Source organism: Colius striatus, chromosome 23 (genome assembly GCF_028858725.1).
Source record: "Colius striatus isolate bColStr4 chromosome 23, bColStr4.1.hap1, whole genome shotgun sequence".
Classification (NCBI taxonomy): Eukaryota; Metazoa; Chordata; class Aves; order Coliiformes; family Coliidae; genus Colius; species Colius striatus.
Window position 1 is genome coordinate 3784906 of NC_084781.1, and position 18025 is coordinate 3802930.

An 18025-nucleotide genomic window follows, 5' to 3' on the forward strand; every position below is an offset into this window, starting at 1 on the left:
GTTTGCTGGAGCAAAAGTGCACTTAAATGTGCTTAGTTCTTTCCTGAATTGGTACCAGTGGTGCCAGTGGTGAGTCTGGTGAGGAGAGAGGGCTTGGCTGGGCCAAGCAAGAACAAATCTCAGCTAAGTGATGCAAGGAGCATAGCCAGGGCAGTTAGTGCAGCAGTGGCACCCACTCTGCCTGTTGCTCCTGAGAGAGCTGTGCAGCAGTTTCAGCTCTGGAAATGCTGGCAGCTTCAGCTAAGCGCCTGCTTCATCTGTTTCACACAAAAGGAAGCACTCTACAAGCCAGCCCAGAGCTTTGGCATTCTCTAACATAGCATCATTTCAGTTTGAAAAGCCCTTTAAGGGGAGTCCCAGCCCTCCCCTCACCCTGCCAAGCCCACCACTACCCCATGGCCCTCAGCACCTCAGCTCCATGGCTTTGGGATCCCTCCAGGGCTGGGCACTCCCCCAGCTCCCTGGGCAGCCTGGCACAGGGGCTGACACCCCTCTCAGGGAAAAAGCTCTGCCTCAGCTCCAATCTGAACCTCCTGTGGCACAATTTGAGGCCATTTCCTCCTGTCCTATCACTTGTTACTTGGGAGACAAGATCTACTCCCACTGTGCCACAACCTCCCAAGTAGGTGTGACAGTACCTTTCCTGCAGCCGCAAGCCCTGCCACGCCGTCAGCGTCTGGGTGGTATATTCCAACATCCAGAGTTTGTAGAACAGCATCATATTGAGAATGACCAGCAGCACCAGACTGGAAATCAAGAAAACAGTTGGTTTAGTAGGAGCACCTCCTCAGCCCAGTGTTTGCCAATCACACCTGGGAAAAGGCCCAAAGCTTTAAGAAGGTGTCTGGGGCCCAGGTCCACGCTGTGTATGAGTGGAAATTTAATCACAGAGTAAGAGGCTGATGATCCAAACCCAAACCTTCACCTTGTGGGAGAAATGTGTGAGCAAAGAGGATGGACAGACAGAAAGACAGTGATGACAGATCAGACAGGTCAGGTTGGATGAGCAGAGGTGCTGAATGCAGAGAAAGGGAGGGAAATGGGAGAGTAAAGAGGTAAAAAAAGAGAGAGACAGTACCTGAAACAGATCCTAATGGGAGCAGGGGAGAGAAAAGACGGAGCAGCTGCAGGTTAGAAACGGACAGACACAGGACAGGAGAAACTGGGCTGGGCAGAGACAGCTCATAGACAGTGCAGAAGATACATGGGGAGGAGGGAAGGAAGGAATAGTGGGAAGAGAAGCAAGAAGGACAGACAGTAACCATGGCCTGCAGGCAATAGTGGAATTGTGAGTGGCTGTCAGGGAGTTGCAGAGAGTGCTTCTGTCTCCCCTCAGCCTCCTCTTTTCCAGGCTGAACACCTCCATTCCCTCAGCTGCTCCCCAGCACACTTCTGGTCCAGCCCCTTCCCCAGCTCTGCTGCCTGGCTCTGGCCCTTCTGGCAGTGAGGTGCCCAACACTGAACACAGCACTTGAGCTGCAGCCTCACCAGGGCCCAGCACAGGGGCACAATCCCTGCCCTGGGCCTGCTGCCACCCCAGTGCTGATACAAGCCAGCACAAGGCAATATTCTCATCACTACATTACTTTCCATTACCTTACTTATCATTACAGCACCTAACTGGGCTGCTGCTGCAAACCCTATGGGAAAAGAAAATGCAGACAAGAGCTCAATTTGAAAAGCAGCCTCAGTCTAAAAATTTCAGCTTCTTCCCATCTCACTGAAAGGTGATGAAAAAAATCTGGATTGGTCCTTTGGACTCTACCACATCGTGGCACCTGCCCAGCAACCCCTGCAGCACCAACACATCAGAGCTACTGCCAGCCAAAGAGGCAGAAAACCACTAAATTTGCCTGGGTTTAGGCAAAGAGACTCAGCCATAGGGATAAGAGGGGGCCATACCCAGCTCACTCTGAGCACACAGCCAGCCAAGCACAAAACTAGCACCCCTGAAAGGTGGTGACAGAAAAGGGACCCAAACCAAACACAGTGAAGTGATGCCAGTCTCTCTTGCTTCATGTTTTTCTACCCATATTTTGCAGAAATCATCTCTCAACAGTCCAGCTGCTTTCTGAGATGCTATCATCACAATCACCACCCAGGAGCAGACCCCAATAGGTTTTTCCAGAGCAGAGGAAAGAAGCAGTGGCCAGACTCCTCACACTGAGCCCCACTGTGCTGACACAGGAGCTCCCAGAGAGCCTTGCACCGTTATCTTCCATGGTAAGCACTAGTTTGTTAGTAGATGACATTAAATAACTTGTTTTCAATTAACCAAGGCCCAGAGTTTCTAGATGTCATTGTAAATCTCTAAATTGAGCCCCTGAAATAAACATTACAAACTCTTTCTACTTGCTGGATTTCTTCCAAGTATTGACTCCCCTCTCCTTGCACAGCTGCCCCTCACTCTGTTTGGCACTGTGTCCCAGACAGGATAGATGACCAGAAACACACAGGTCTGCAGAGCCTGTGTTTGGCTAAAACAAGGTCAAAACTGAGGGGGAAGGAGAGATACTGGTAACAGAACCTACATGGCCAGATCAGTGGCAAAGCCTGGGATCCAGACAGAACAGCTGATGGGGCATTTAGGGGGAATCTTAATTCTTTTCTGCTTGTCACTGCTTTTCTCCCCTCTGTGCTGCACAAAGTTCAGGATCAGGAAGGAATATGAGAGAGGGAAAACTGGCACAGAGGGGCACAGAACACCAGAAGCATGACAAGACTGAAGTTGTTAAAGGCAGAGTGTGAAGGAAAGCAAAAGAATGACTTACACAAAACTGATGACAAGGAGCAGCTTGGAGACACTCTGCAGGTGGAAGCCGCTGGGGCTCTCCTCGGGGATGTGCCGTGTCTGAGTGGAACCTGAGCAGATAAATGCCTAAAAGTTAGGAAATGCTATCTGATGGGGAAAGCAACCCTTTTCCCCCTACCCAGCCCTCCAATTTCACTCAATGATCATATATCCTCACTGCCTTGGAAAACCCTGGCCCCTCTTACCATCAACCCTCCACAAGCAAAGCTCCAGTTTTTCCCCAAAGGTACCAATCTCCCCTTCCTCAAGCATGAGGGCTCTGCAGTTCCTTACCTGCCACATGCTTGATTCGATGTGCAACCTCCTCGTCCGTGGGGGTGGTGACGGGGCTCAGCACCTCCTCCAAGTGAGGCACCCGCAGGTGGGCGTGAGCCCGTTTCCTCCGGCGCACGGTCGATTGCTTGCTCACCTTCTCCTTGGGGGATTGTCTGTGCACCTCAGCCAGGTATGTGCTCTCTGTTTTGGTCAGTTCACTCTCTGCAGAGACAGCAAGGGGAAGTGTTTCATGAATGGGCCAAAGAGGTTGTCAAGAGTCCCAGAAGCCAAACTCAGACCCCAGACTGCTTGTGCCCCTGTTGGTCTTGTTACTTCCAGTCATGGTAATGACGTTGGCTGGCCCCTTGCAAGGAGGCATGGACAAACCATGGAAGGTGCCACTGCTTGTGGGCCATTACCACACCTCCAGTCATTGCCACACTCACCCAAGTGACGGAAATAATCTTCCAGGCCACTCCAAAAATTCTTCTCAATGAAGGATTTCACCAGCCCCCACGGCTGCTTCCTGTAACGTAACTCCGTGGAAACCCTGCGGGAAGAACAGAAAGTCATTCTGATTTCAGTTCCAGGGTGATGTCAATTCACAATGCTCTGTCAATGCAAACATGAGAAAACATCATGCACACTTATTTCTGGGATGGCCTCAGCCTTTTGTGTTTCTCCTGAGACCTTCAGCCATGTGGCAGGCAGATGTTTAGATTACTTATCAAACACAAAAGCCTTTCCTGGTACCAAATTCCCCTGCTTGTCAAATACATCTCAGAGGCACAGTCACAGAGTCATTTAGGCTGGAGAAGACAACTTTAAGGTCATCATATCCAAAAGACTGTCAGTCCCTGCAAGTGCATCCTGTTGCTTATCACATGTAGTCAAACTGTGACAACTGGCCCTGCAGACCACTGCTTCCAAGAAGGGGGATGGCAAAGGAAGTCTGTAAATCCCCTTCCCCAGCTCTGTCTCCTCTGCAGCGGGTCCATTGTTTGCTCAGTCACTGCAGTTGGCTGCTGCCTCCTAAGGGAACTCTTTGTGATAGCAGCAATCTTGCAACAGGACAAAGAAACAGGGCTAAATTCTCCCCACCCCCTTCTAACACATCCACCAGCAGAACTCCCACCCAAAGGTGACCTGGACAGCAGTAAAGCTCTTTATCCCCCACGCAGCGTACCTGAGTCGGCTTTTGTTTCTGGCAACACGAGTCAACGTGTAGCGGTTAATGGTGTAGAAATAGTCATGGTAGGGGACGTCGTGAGTTAGCACCTCTGCATCGATGACATAGCACTCGCTTTCTTGGCTGGCTTTGTACATTGTCTGCATAAAAGACAGCATGCAAGGCAAGTATTAGCCTGGCTAGAACATGGCAGTGATAGATTGGCACCTCCACCAGTGCTTAACAAAACCAGCTCTACCATAAATAATGAGATCACACCCGTGACCAAGCCCATCTCCAGTCTTTGCTTCTGAAGAGTATGCTTCATCCCATCCTAATACACTACACCTTGCTGCTGGGATTCTCCTCTCTCTCTAATGTAATGCTCTGATATCTCATTTTCTTGACACTCCCTCTCTTTTTCCTTCAATCTAACTCTAAGCTAACCTGTGGCCAGTAGACCACGTGTCTGGACGTGGAAGGAGACTCCCTCCTCTCCAGCTGCAGCCCCTGCTAAGTACAGCTAACCTGGCTCTTCCCAGACCATTGCAGATGTTCCTCTTTTTTACCTTTTTAAACAGGTCACCTAATTGTCCCCCTCAGTAATAAAAGAGCCTGAACATCTCCATGGAGAGCTGTGAGAGGGACTGGCCAGACAGCACCTGACTTTCCTGTACCCTGCTGATGAATAACATCTGCTGGACCACAGCTCCAAAACCACCAGTATGGGTGACAAAGAATGTGCTGGCTTGTTTACAAACTCATCTGCTTCTGCAGGAAGATTTTTGGTCCCTTCCTAGCAATTCTAACCAGTGCCAGCACGGGATCAGACTCACATTTGCACTGATACTGGGTGGCAAGTTAATACAAGAAAAATGTGTAAAGCAAAATGGATGGGGAGAATGAAACCATGCAAAGCAGCATGCCTGAGAGAAGGAAATGAATCCCACGAGTACAAAGCCCTTCTCCCCTTTGCCATACCTGTGTCTCAGTGACAGTGGCAGTTTTGGGGGCCAGAGGGTTGGTGAGGGTAATGGTATACAAGATCACTCTTGTCTGATTGCCATTTTCTTCCTTCTTCCAGGGATGAAAGATAATATCTGAGAGAACAAAACAAGACTCAAGTAATTGGAGAGAGATCTTGGGTCTGTTCCCTAGGGCTGGGCATGATTATACAACCAAGCTCAGGATACTATTTCCTTCTCCTTAGAGAGCTTGGCTGCAGAAGCACTAGAGCTCAACTGAGTGTGAAAGGTCTCCAGTATGAAATGTGAACACTTTCCCCTCTTTCCAATGCAGGGAAAGGGTGATAGGCTGAGGACATCTCTCCTTCAGCAAGCCTACAGTTCCAGGGAAAGGAGGACTACAGCACACCACGGGACACTGCACTGACAACTGCACAGTCCCTGGCAGGGTCAGGTGTGGAGCCAGAAGAGCTTTTTCACAGAGGCCAAGCCCTTAGCTCATGTTAAAATATAAAAGAGTCCTCCTCATATACTTAGATCTGGCTCTTTGAAAGCAAACCTAGATAGCCCAACAAGGCTGGTTCTGCCTGTTTTGATTGCAGCTGTCCCACACCCTGCTCAGAGTCTCCCCCAACCCCTCTGTCCTCAGGCAGAGTTCCACCCCCAAGGCCCGTGGGCAGGCTCTGCCCGCAGCAGCTCACCAGAGAAGCGGCGCTGCTCCATGAAGTCCCTCTGGAACTGGGAGTCGGTGAAGAGCAGATCGTACAGCTTGTCCACGCTGAAGTTGAACACCTCATTCACATACTGGCGCCCATTCAGATCCTCATAGAAGGCCTGGACCTCCCCTGTGAGGAAACACAAGCCCTGTGACCCTCACCTGCCAGTATCAGAGGCTGTGTTCTCACAATACCAGGACCTTATTATTTCACTTTGTGCAGAAGGAACCCAAATTAGGTGCTTCTAACCCTCTCCTCCACTGATCTCAGGACAACAGCTGGAATGGCAGAAGGGGTAATTAACTACATGGGTTATTTTATGCACTTCCTTCCAGATAACCCAACACATTCGCCCTCTGCATCCCAGGAGGGGAATTCTTTGCATCTTCTGAACCTTTAGGATCCAGAATAGGAATTCAGTATTTGCTGTTGCCCCAGCTGCTGACTGGAAAGGACAGGAGAAAGCTGAAAACAACAGTGATGGCACAGCCCTTCCCCACACACCTTCATCGTGGGTCTCTGAGGAGTCACTGAGCTCAGTGGGAATGTCTTCGTTGTCGTTGAAGTCCAGGGAAGGGGAGTTCACAGGGCCAATGATCTCTATCTTCTCTCCCATGATATTTGCAATGCCAAGGTCTTTTTCCACAGGACTCTCCGCCACCGCCTCCTCCTCTTCTGGTAGCACTCCATCAAACTGCAGCAAGGAGAGAGCACAAGGAGGGCAGGATCAGCACCTGGAAGCTGAGGGTTACTTCTGAAAACTGTATCTGTGAGACAGTTTTCATACCTCTGGACATTTGGCCTTGGCTAGCATATGGTGTTTGTAAAACATGGGGACACATTAGATCACCTCTTCTCAATGAACCACGTACAGTTCAAGCTTGGTCCACACACAGTGGTTTTTGTTTGCTCAGACAAGCACACAAACATTGGTTCTGCTCCCAAACAAGCCCTATACAGCTAGGAAAATCTGAGGTTGTATCTAAATAAAGTCCACTCGGCCTAGACTACGAGGGCACACACCGTTTCCTAGGGGATAACTGAAGGCAGAGAAGAAATTCTAACCCTTTTATCTCCAGCACTCCATCTAAAAGCATACAAAGGGAAATGCACTTGCTGCTGAGAGTCCCAGTGCACAGTGGGATGGGCAGACTTTGATCAATTCATCATGGCCAGACGCCACGCTCACAGAGACCAGTGACTTGAGGACCCAGGCCTGCAGAGGAACACTCACCGAGGCTGGTGCTTCGCTGCTTCCCGTAGATGTCAGTGTGCTGGCAGTGACAGATTTCTTTGGCAGCTGAGGGCTTGCTTCTGGCTTGGCCTCCATGCTGCTTTTGGAGGAGCTGTCATTGACTTCATTCTCTTCCACAGGGATTTCTTCGCAGTAGCTGAGACGCCACAGAGAACACAGGTTTTTATGTTTACCCCTCTCAGTACAGCTACAGCTGGACACACAGAGCAAGTAAGAATACTACTATGAAGTTTCCAGTCAGACTGGAAGCAGAATGGCTCAGTGCAGGCAATATCAAGCCCAAAAAGTGTTTATACACAGACTAACAAACATCAGTGCTTTCTGACCATGTACCAACATGCTAACTGGCCTCGTGCCAGGGATGCTTTGGCATTTACAGGATTGCTCATCTAGCTCAGCAAGTAGAGAGGCATTTCAGCTCCTGGAACTGGTACACTTTGAGCTTTTTAAACATTACATATTTAATATTTTGGCCAGAGCCTCTCACCAGGGCCAATCAGTAGTTTGAGCCATGCAATATATCAGGACTTTCTCAAGGCTATCTTTTCTTCATCACAGGCAGATTTTACTCCACTCACCCCATTGTGTTGAAGTCATCATCAGGAGGCACGTAGTCTTCATCATCACTGGTCAGACCCAGCTCGTTCCCATAACACTGGTGGACAAAATGCCAGAGCTCCTTTGGACAAAGAGGCTGAAAGAGGGAGCACACATTTCACCTGAGAATACTGAAACACCTTAAACACTAAAACACTAAACCTGAGAATACTATAACACATTTTTTGGACTACTGTTGTCAAGAAAATAACATTCCTTGTCCTGAAAGGAGAAGTGAGAGATTCTGATGAGAGCTGAGAGCCTTCCAACAGGCTCACCTCTTTTGAATTCCAGGGATGCTAGTGGTGGACTGTGTCACTGGCAGGCTGGCCCAGCTCCATGCTGGCTAAGGGCTGCAGGCATAGGTACCCTTAAATCATTGTTAGGACAAGCCAGTTTCAAGATTGCCCTCATCAATCAATAAGACCCTTTCACGAAGTAAGCCCTTACCATCATGTCAGGTTCTGCCCTAAAATCTAGACTGTGTGGCATGGGAAAATAACAATCTCATGGTACTTAAGATTATCAGAAAGCCAACATGAGGCTACACCCAGAGCAGCACACGATGTGGTTCCCTGCTACAACAACGCTGTGCACATGTTAATGGCAGCAGCAAACCCTGCACACATTTCCCCCACCTCTTCTGCTGTGCCTCCATTTAATGTCTCCTACTATACCAAACCCCAATGCCTCAGCAGATTTTTTTTCTCCTCCAAATTTAAATTAGAGCTGCCTAAAGAATTATAGCTGTGGGGAAAATGACCTAAACCAGCAAAGGAAACTCTCCTGTGGCGGTTTAAAACCAAAGAGAATTTGTCTCACCAGATACTATTGTTAAAAGCTTGTATATACTTCCAGTTAAAAAGAGAACATGAAATATCAAGACCATTCACAAAAGCCCAGCTTTTTAGGGATGCAGGTCAGCTGATCACCATGACTCTGCTCTGAGGTTCTTAAGAAACAGGACAGGAGAACTTGTGGTTTAACTGTGTGGAGCAGGGATGAAAGGGGATGGATTTTTACCCAGGAGAAATTTATGAGTAATGACAAAGATTTTTTTTGTAATGAGGGAAAACAAATCCAGTGAACTTTTGCTGAGTTGCTGGCTTGAACTTCTTCCCATAGCTATTGCATAGGATAAGGCAGGAGGGTTTTAATGTAGCTCCCAAAAGTAGCAGTGAAAAGCATGGGAAGAAAAAAAACCTCTACTGCAAAACTTTTACCCAGAAAAATGTCTAACTGTGTTTCACCTCCTTCCCATGTGCACTCTTATTCACATGTCAAATGGACTAGGTTCTATCTCCCACCAGACACAGATCCTACACTTGGAAAAACTGCTCTGGGAGTGTTTCCTCTCTTTATCACTCCACGTCTTCGTTCTCATTCGCTTCGACCTTGAAACCAAGGGCACTGAATTTTGTTAGGAACTTCAAATGGCTGCTCAGATGACAGCATATGGCAGCAACACAAGCTGCCCAATGCAAAGCAATCCTTTTGCATACTAAACACTACCCTGATTTCCAGGACAGGGTATTCTGGGAGCTTGATTACTTAAGTATGGTATGAACTCAGGCCAGAACATCTCGAAATGCTGGTAGGCTGGTAATATCAGTTCAGGGGTTACTCCAGCAGTGAGGCCAGAAATACTCAATGGACTGTGGAACAGATCCTCAGATCAAATATAGGATCCATGGAGGCCTCTGACATGGCAGGTGCACAGTCCTGCTTTATTTTAAAATCCAACACACTGAGCCCTCACTCAGAACACCCTGCACCCACCACTGTTCCCATTGTTTTTGGGGTGCCCTGAACACATGCTCTGTTGCTCTCCTATCTTGAACCCCACACTTCTGAAGCAATAAGAGCTTTGCCCGTGCAGTGAGCTATTTCTGCTCCATTTTGAACTGCTTTCTCCTGGGCTATTTCACTTGAATTACAGACCTCAAAAAGCTTCCACACCTCAAGGAGGTGTGGAAGGCCAAGTGGCACCTGCTGTGTGTGCAAGACATGTCTGTATATAGAACTTCATGTACCTGCTCTGCCTAAACACATGTGTTTACTATCCCTGTGTCTTTTTATGCATATACATTAGTCAAAGGTATTTATGTTTCAGCAGATGTTCATCACCTGCCATTCATCCCACCCCAACAAAGAGGCACTGGTCTCTGTACCTTGTCAAGGAGAGCATTCTGCCACAGTCTGAACATCATCATGTACGTCCTGTCTCGAGCCCCAAAGGAAGTAAAAAAGTGCTGCATGGGAAGAGATGGAGAGAAAAAGCAGTTCAGAAATGGCATCAAAAAAGAGAATAATAATAAACAAGCCTGTTTGGATCGCTTTCCAGCTCCAGAGATCGCTTGCACAGAAGAACTGAGCAAGCCATCCAGCATAGCTGCTCAGTTCCTGGGCACAGACTGAAGCTCACAGAGGCCTTGTGGAGAGGCTGAGCAGACAAGCAGTTCTGCTAGAGGTATAACCCAGATTTTCTACCTGTCCCCACGCCCCACATACAAGCTATGTGTGTTCCAGACTCAGCCCAAGGCGTGCTCCACATCCAACCCTTTTCCCTTGGTGCTTCCTCCCAGGCCCCTCATAGCACAAGCAGTCAGCTTGTGAAACAATCCCACCACACACTTCTATTCCCCTGCCCCTGCCAGCCATAAGGCAGAAGCTTCATGGATGTACCTTTTCAGTGTCAGTGCAAACTTGGATGGCATTAGGAATGAGCCGTGCTGTTTTTTCCTTGGTCATCGAGCAGATATCCTTCAAGCGAACCGTCAGCTACCGTCAGAGCCGTGCAGAAAGGGGAAGGCAGAAAAAGAACACGAGTAAAGAGAGACACTGATGAGAAAGGCAATGGGAAGAGGGCTTTTAAAGCTATGCCAGCAAATAGTGCTGACAGAAAACACATGCTCAGTGCAGCAGCCTTACCAGTGTCTCCCAACGGAAGATGTTGCTGTAAAAGCAGATCCAGTTTTCAGAGAGGTAGAGGCGGCCCTGCAGGAGAATGTCTCTTTGTAGAGCACATGAGTAATCTGTGGGTGGACAACGGATGATAATTTAGGGATGGCCTAGAGGTGAGGATAAGCAGCAGCATCAAAAGACACAATCCTGCAGAAAGTCAAAGGCAGAGCCAGAAGGAACTGAGCCACAGCTGCTGCTCTGTCCACTGTGTTATGATTCCTCCCAAGGGCACATCACAGACTATCTCTCTTAATGACTGATGATCTTGCCTTATTAACTGGTCATTCTGCAGCATCCTATGCACTACTTCCAGATTTGAATCTGTCTTTTCCTTTTTGCTTTCTGGTGTCATTGTTTATTCTCTCCCAGTTTAAGCACCCTACCCAATTTCTATTCCTCGGCTAGGATGTGCATCTTTCAACAGCGTGAAATGTGGTATGAGATCACCACTTACATAAGAGAGAAGAACAGATGCAATGCACTAGGCAGTCACTCCTCAGCTCCAAGGCCAAAGCCTAGCTGGATCTGGGAAGGGCAGTCGTGTGTGAGCAGGGAGAATGGGGGAGGTTAGAAAAAAGGGCAGCTCAGTGGTATGCACGTTGAGACATGCAACCCTGACCAAATGAGGAGAGAGGAGGAAAACACAGCCCTCAAATCACGAGGGAGCAATGCCCATAGAAATCATCACTGCTCTCCCCTAAGCAAAACAAATGAACCCCATTAGGAATGGGGAGGAGGGGTTCCATCTCTCTGCACAAAAAGTGACACACTGGGCTTGCTCCTTGGTGACAATCTCTTAGAAGAACAAGCTGCATGCAGGTGTGCTGGATTTCCTCCCCAGCCCACGTGCCAGCGGGACAGAGCAGCGTGGGGCTGCCCTTACCTACGATGAGGCGCTCCGTGTCAGGAAGCTGCTTGAAGAGTTTCCTGAAATCTTCATTTCGTTGTTTGTACGTTGGACTCAACACCTGCAAATAACAGAGGGCCTGGTAAAGAGAGGGGCAGGCATGAGTACACAGAAACGGAGCGGGAAAGCGGGAACACCTTGGTAAGAAGGGGGATCAGATACACTTACAAAGCATGAGGCTGGGAGCTCCCATCGCAGCAGACACACAGATGGGAGGATTTGGGATTTAGTGCATTAAGTGAGAAGGAGAATCTGACTTGGACTAGCAAGTAGAGAGCAGAATGGCTACACTCATACCTGCTGGGTAGCAAAATGGGATTGTGTGGAAGCTGTGACTGCAGGAGGAATTTCTCTTCCTGCAATCCTCAGCTGTAACAGGTATGGCACATGCTCTGTTTGATTCAGCTGGTCACCAATTCCCCACTCCCCCAGAAAACACTTTAGTACAGCTGCAGCCCTGCCAGAAGACACTGACTGCTTGCTGTCATCAGCAGCTATCCCCGTTCCTCTCCCCACAAAGCGCTCTGCCTGGCAGTCACCCCACAGCTGCCCACTGCTACAGTGGGAACACTTCCATGGGGCTCACAAGGGGCTCTCACAGTCACGTTTTGAGCTTATTCTGCAGACACTGGGCCTCATGGAAGGAAGGCCTCAGAGAAAGCAGTGCTGTTGGCTGGAAGGAAACCAGAGGCTGGCTTCTGTCTGTTGTCTCCTAAACTGTAACGTGACTCTGTCCACATTAGACCCCCTCCTGTACACCATGTCCATGCTGACAGCCACTCACAATAGCCAGAACACCTTTATAAGGCAGAGCTGACTGAAATAGAGGTAGGTACAAATTCAGGAGGCCCATATCTCCCATCTGATCTATCTGCCAGTCCCAATCTATCATGTTCCTTCTCCCACAAACATAGAGCAGGCAAAGCAACCTGGGGTACAACCTCTTCCCTATCTCCATTTCCTCTCAAGCCTCTCCTATCTCTTCCAGCTACACAATACAAACGTCCTGAAGGAGACAGGCAGGCACATCTCAGAGACCCCCAGCAAGGCCCCAGAAATCTAAGTCATTATAGAAGGTGAGCTTCAGTTTGAGAATGGTGTCGATAGGGTCACAGGGAAGGGGGGCAAAGAGGAAGTTATTTAGAATCATCTCTATAAAACTGCCAAATGCTGTCAAATCAAAGAAGGAAACACAAACAACCCCTCGCCCCCAAAAGCGTTCTGTCTTCCTCACAGTAATTCACTGAACTAAAAATCAAACCAATATTCTTGAACATCAACTCAGCACTGCAGATATTTGCCTCAGTCCTGAGGGCCCAAAGGAATGTGTCTTGCTTCTGGTAAAATCTGCTAACCAGCAGGTGACAGAAATACAACTTTTACTTACCAAACTTCTAGCCTGAACATCTAGAAAAGATCTTACCCAGAGACGGGCTCCAGCAAGAGCCCAAGATTTCCCAGGAGAAGCAGACAAGATGAGATAGGAGGAAGGAATAGAAATTGTAATCAGTTCTGAGCTTTGGGTTCAATGCATTACAGCAATCCAACTTAGCAGTACAGCTTCCATGCAGAGGGGCTCTCCCCTCTCTTCCCTGCAGTAAGGGATGTTCTAACCTGTCTAAGCCACTTCTGCTTAGCACCAGAACTTCTGGTAGTGACAAACAGTTCAATTTAGAGACACTCACAGCTGGAATTTCATCTGATCCATGGCTGATGTTTTCTTGCGAGAAGTCGACGAGCCCCTCCAGGTCCCACAGCACACATGGCAGCTCTTGCTCCAGCACAAGATCCCAGAGAGCCCCACACTCCAGCAAGGAATCCATAGCGTTCCCTCAGCACTTGCACAGCTCCCCGTGTTCCCAGTCAAACTCTGCTTTTCCTGTTCCTGCTGTCACCGCTTCTTGTTTAGATTGCAAGTCGAAAGAGATACAGCAACTTGGCAGGAGTTTACGTGCCTTCCCCTATGTTCCTGCTCACACTCAGGTCGTCTGCCCTAGCAGCCTCTGGAGATCTGGGAGAGCATTTGCCCTCCAGAGGACGCTGAAAAAGTGGCTCATTAGGGGAAGCGTGCTGGCAGGCAACCTTTGTGCTCCTTTGCTCCAGTCTCACCGGTTTCTCGCTGCGGGCATCCCTCAGAGCAGCACTGCCAAAGTCCCGACAGCCTGAGCGGTGCCAGGCAGGTCTGTGCAAGGCATCTGCCACTCCTGACCAGGGCCTGATGCCCAGCACTGCCAGAGCTAGCAACTGAGAGCTCCAGCAGCCAGGCCCCCTCCGGTCCAGCTGTAATTCACAGATAGAGCCACTCACTGCCTTCGGGACCGAACAAGACGGTAAATAGCTCAGAGACTTCAGCTGCTCTCTTTTCCCCTCACTTTGAAACCAGAAAAGCAGTTATTCCTTCAGTGTCTGTCTCAGGCTCTCCTCTCTAGTCCCTCTCTGCTCTGAAAGGCAGCTTCAGTCTTTGTCACCGCTCCTCATTGGAAGGATGGGGTGGGGAAGATACCAAAAAGACTCCACATGCTTTAAGTTACTGTAGCTGGGTAATTCTGTCGGCCAATGCCCTGCAGTAACCCAGGCTCAGCCCTGCCTCCCAGCAGATGTTTCCTGTAATGGAAAGTTGCTGGACAGAGTGTGCTAGGGGGAGGCGTGAGGGGAGTAAGGAGAGACCAGTGTAAAGTATATAGCTATGAGAAATCAGCCATGAGACCCACACAGTTAGAAATCTTAAGGGCCCCGCTACTCCTACACCTATCTTTGACCTCTCCAAAAAAGCAAGTGTCTTTCTAGGTTTCATTCATGGCCCAGGTCACTTTGGAAATGAAGGGCAAGGGCTTTCCTCAGGCTCCTCCAGCACACTAACTGAGTGCTGGAACTGCCAGTATCCCTCTGCTCCTAGTCCCCAGTCTCTCCATCCCTCTGCTCAAGCATAGAAATATACAGGTAAACGTCCACACCACGACATCAGTGATGCTCAGCCACGATGCCAAGTCTGTGGAAACAAGTATAGCCAAATAAAATCCTTGTTCTTCCCAGCAACCTGGGCAAACAGATCTAAAACCCCAAGTGAGCCTCTGCAGAGCCACTGCTTCATTCCAGGGCCAGTGACTGCGGTTTGCTCACTGACAGGAAGAAGGGACACGTGCTCCGTCTGCTCAGAGGCACCACAAAAGCGTGGCTGGTGCCAGGCAGCACACAGGTCTCTCTGTTTAGCCCTGTCAAAAGGAAGCAGTACATCCCTGTCACTCCAAGAGGGGGGAATAATAAACTTTCTGTAGCCTGGGAAGGGCAAAGAATTCGGAGTACAGACATTTGCAAGGTACCTGAGCTGCTTTACTGAATGGCCTTCTCTGCTGGAAACTGCTTGTGGCATTACACCCTAAAAAAACAACCCACAAAGATGCTTCTGTCTACACACCCACACACCTCTCTTTGCAGAGATGAATGGGAGGAGTGACCTGGAGAGCCAACCTGGAGGTGGAGACAGTAAACATTAACTCTACTGCAAACAGAGAGAGATGGGACAGGATGGTACCGTGAAGGGTGGAGAGAAGAGGATGAGGGGGAATGGGGAGAAAAGAGTGACTGTCCACGGTAAGATCTCCCTGTTGATACACAAATCAAACTGTTGCTGGGGGATGGGCCAGGGCAAAAAGGAGACTGAGATATAGTCTTGCACAGCACATCACAGAAGGCAGGTAAGGAAGAGAGAGGGCAAGAGGCAAAGAAAAACCAGGAGGGAAAATCTTATCTGATCTGCAGACTAATGGACTTGCTCTTAACTCTTTAAGGAAGATTGCTCCTGGACAGAACAGGGAAACTACTGGAAAAGAACACAATACAATCCTTGCTTGTGTGAGAGAGTTTAAAACCCAGTGACAGCAGGACTGTCTGTGCTGATTAATGCCAGCAAAGACACTGGCCACCTGTCCCACAGCACTGCTTCCAAACCCTGACTGGTCTCTCAGGGATTTTTCCCCTCTTACTGTTTTTCCTCCCCCTTTTAAAAGTGGATGAATAGCAGAGGAAGAAGTTTCAAAAGTAATCACCAGCCATTCAGGGTGGAAAGTGGATTTGAGTTCGTCATCACACGAGCCAGCACCAAAAGTTCACTTTTTAGTAGCTCTATACCAGAGTCACTGTGCCAGGTGTGCTCAATCCACACACCTAAAATCATGGAAAACCCAAAGGAATGAAAAATACATGAAAGACAATGAGTTACCATTGCTCCAGAAAGAGCCAGACAAAATGGTTACTGGACTGTAAAAGATAATTGCACCGATTCCCAGTCAGCACTGTATGATTCTACACAAACCTAGGCCTCCCTCCTTCACACAGCTGCCCACTTGCATTTGACTGGGCTTATTATTGAGACTTTTGCCTCTTGCAAGCCAAGCTGAAAGCTGCCCCATGTGCACAGCATTTGTTTGCAGAACATGTCTGGGGCTCCTCACCAAAGGCATAAGAAACACCTGAGGGACGTTTTCCACTGCTAGTGAGCTCAGCCAGCCCAGTGGTGGTGTGCTCTTCCACAAGCACAGGAACACAAAGCAAACCCCATAGAGCTGAATTCATTTAAGTCTCAAACTGGTGTTCTTTACTAAATCTCACAGTGCATCTGGACTAGTTTACACTTGTTCTCTGGAAAGCAAAGCAGAGAAAGGATACCAAAGACCAAGAAAGGACAGGTCTGCCAAGCCAATCCATGACCTTGGTTCACCCCTTTTCTCCCATTGCTCAATCTAGTAGGGATGTTAATCCCAAAAAGCACTGGTAGGATCACAAGGAGAACACAAAAGGCAAGAGAAGTTGGTAGCATCTTAGGGGAAAAGTAGAGAAAATGGAATCTAGGAAAGGGAAAAAGGAAAGGTTCCAACTGGCAAGATGCAGTGCTACAAGGACAAAAAGACCAGTTAAAAGCAGCATAAACTGAAATCATCTTAGAAAACTGGCATTCTGAGCACTGATGCCCTGGGGATCTTTGAGGACCATGTGCTCTTTGAGGCAAGGACTGTATTTTTGGTTTGTGTTTGTACAGTGCCTGGCACCCAGCGCTGAACTGGCACAAAGAACAACGTGGAGGGTGTTTGCTCTGAGGATAGTGAAGTTTATGTAAAATGAAAGTGAGGGAAAGGGAGTAAAGGAAATGGTAAGGCTTTGTAAAGGAGTAGCCTCCACAGATTCATTTCTAGAACTGTTCTCAGTGGGGAAAAGCAGTAGAAGAATCAGAATGGTTCACATGCCAGAAAAATCCTGCCTGGAAGGAGTTGGCAAGGAAGAGAAACTATATCAAAGAGACATTTTTAATGGTAATAATACCGCCAAGTAGGTCTGACTGACTGCCTTCCTGCAGTTTGTGGACCATTTGTATTTCTGCAGTGCTGCTTTTATCTGGCCAGAATGTCTCTACTAACTAGAACATGGTTTGGTTTTGTTTTCTAAAGGAAAATAATTGGGGGGGAAACCACAAAAAAATGCAGCCAGTGCTTACTCTCCGGATGTACTGTCTCTCATGCTGAAAATATATGGAGGAAAAACAAGAGAACAGAAAGATAAGATAGAGAGGACACAAAAACACAGGAGACCCACAGAAGCAGAGCACAGCAGAGCATCATGCAGCAGGGTATGGATCTCAGCAGCTACAGTCGAAACAGCTCTTGCCTAAAAGCAAAGGTCACCTTTAGCCATGGCCACCGGTTCACAGTTTTGCAGCAGCCTGGTTGGGCCTGTGCATCTGCCCAAACTGCCTCACTCCACATTCCTTCATTTGCCACTTTCTCCACCAGTTTAGCCTACCATGCTTCACACTTCATTCTTAAACCTCTCAGCTTCTGAGATCACGTCTTTTCCTGTCCATGCTACTATCCTGGTGCTGATTATATACAGCAAGTAAACAAGTCTGTCTCCTTCCTGCCTTGGTCAAATCTGACCACGCTGGATCAGCCAAAATCACAGGTTCTTTGGCTGCAGGAAGGTGGGAATTGTTGCTGAACACAGGGCTGCTGCATTTGCCTACAAACCCATGGTACTGCTGGCATCTACTGAGAGCACTCGAGGGGTTGGGGTTCAACCGTGCAAAAGTGACATCGACTGGGAAAATTAGCACTCCACCAGCTTTGTACCCAAAACACTGCCATTTGTGCTTGAACAACCAAAATAATATCTAAGCAGAAGCAAAAGATGGTTTGTTTTACTGTGGGGTCAACAGAAAACAAATCCTCTCTCGCCCCACACCACCGTGCGAGATGCAAAGGCTTTGCATGGTGGCAGCTCTGTTGTTCACCACATCAAGACCAACTCGCTGGGCAAACAGAAGTTACAGGATGTGGAGATCATCAGACAAGTGACTGAAAAGACAAAGCTTTCTCTGGCATCTTTTGCTGCAGGAT

The 18025-nt window shown here is 48.4% G+C and overlaps 1 protein-coding gene across 6 annotated transcripts in view; it reads right to left on the reverse strand.

Annotated features, from left to right (window-relative positions):
- Window positions 1–18025, reverse strand: part of GRAMD1B (GRAM domain containing 1B) — a 60182-nt gene that overhangs the window by 5932 nt on the left and 36225 nt on the right. For 3 of the 6 annotated variants that reach the window (XM_062014083.1, XM_062014079.1, XM_062014078.1), the window contains 14 exons: window positions 11616–11700; window positions 10700–10803; window positions 10454–10549; window positions 9940–10020; window positions 7750–7865; window positions 7151–7364; window positions 6421–6610; window positions 5902–6045; window positions 5217–5335; window positions 4254–4396; window positions 3514–3617; window positions 3086–3289; window positions 2772–2862; window positions 639–746 (listed from right to left, as the gene is read on the reverse strand). In XM_062014083.1, the coding sequence (XP_061870067.1) occupies window positions 639–746; window positions 2772–2862; window positions 3086–3289; window positions 3514–3617; window positions 4254–4396; window positions 5217–5335; window positions 5902–6045; window positions 6421–6610; window positions 7151–7364; window positions 7750–7865; window positions 9940–10020; window positions 10454–10549; window positions 10700–10803; window positions 11616–11700 (1799 nt within the window). Of the gene's footprint in view, window positions 1–638; window positions 747–2771; window positions 2863–3085; window positions 3290–3513; window positions 3618–4253; window positions 4397–5216; window positions 5336–5901; window positions 6046–6420; window positions 6611–7150; window positions 7365–7749; window positions 7866–9939; window positions 10021–10453; window positions 10550–10699; window positions 10804–11615; window positions 11719–13324; window positions 14065–18025 lie in introns of those variants that run through there. The other 3 variants (XM_062014082.1, XM_062014081.1, XM_062014080.1) reach the window with 3 other exon arrangements.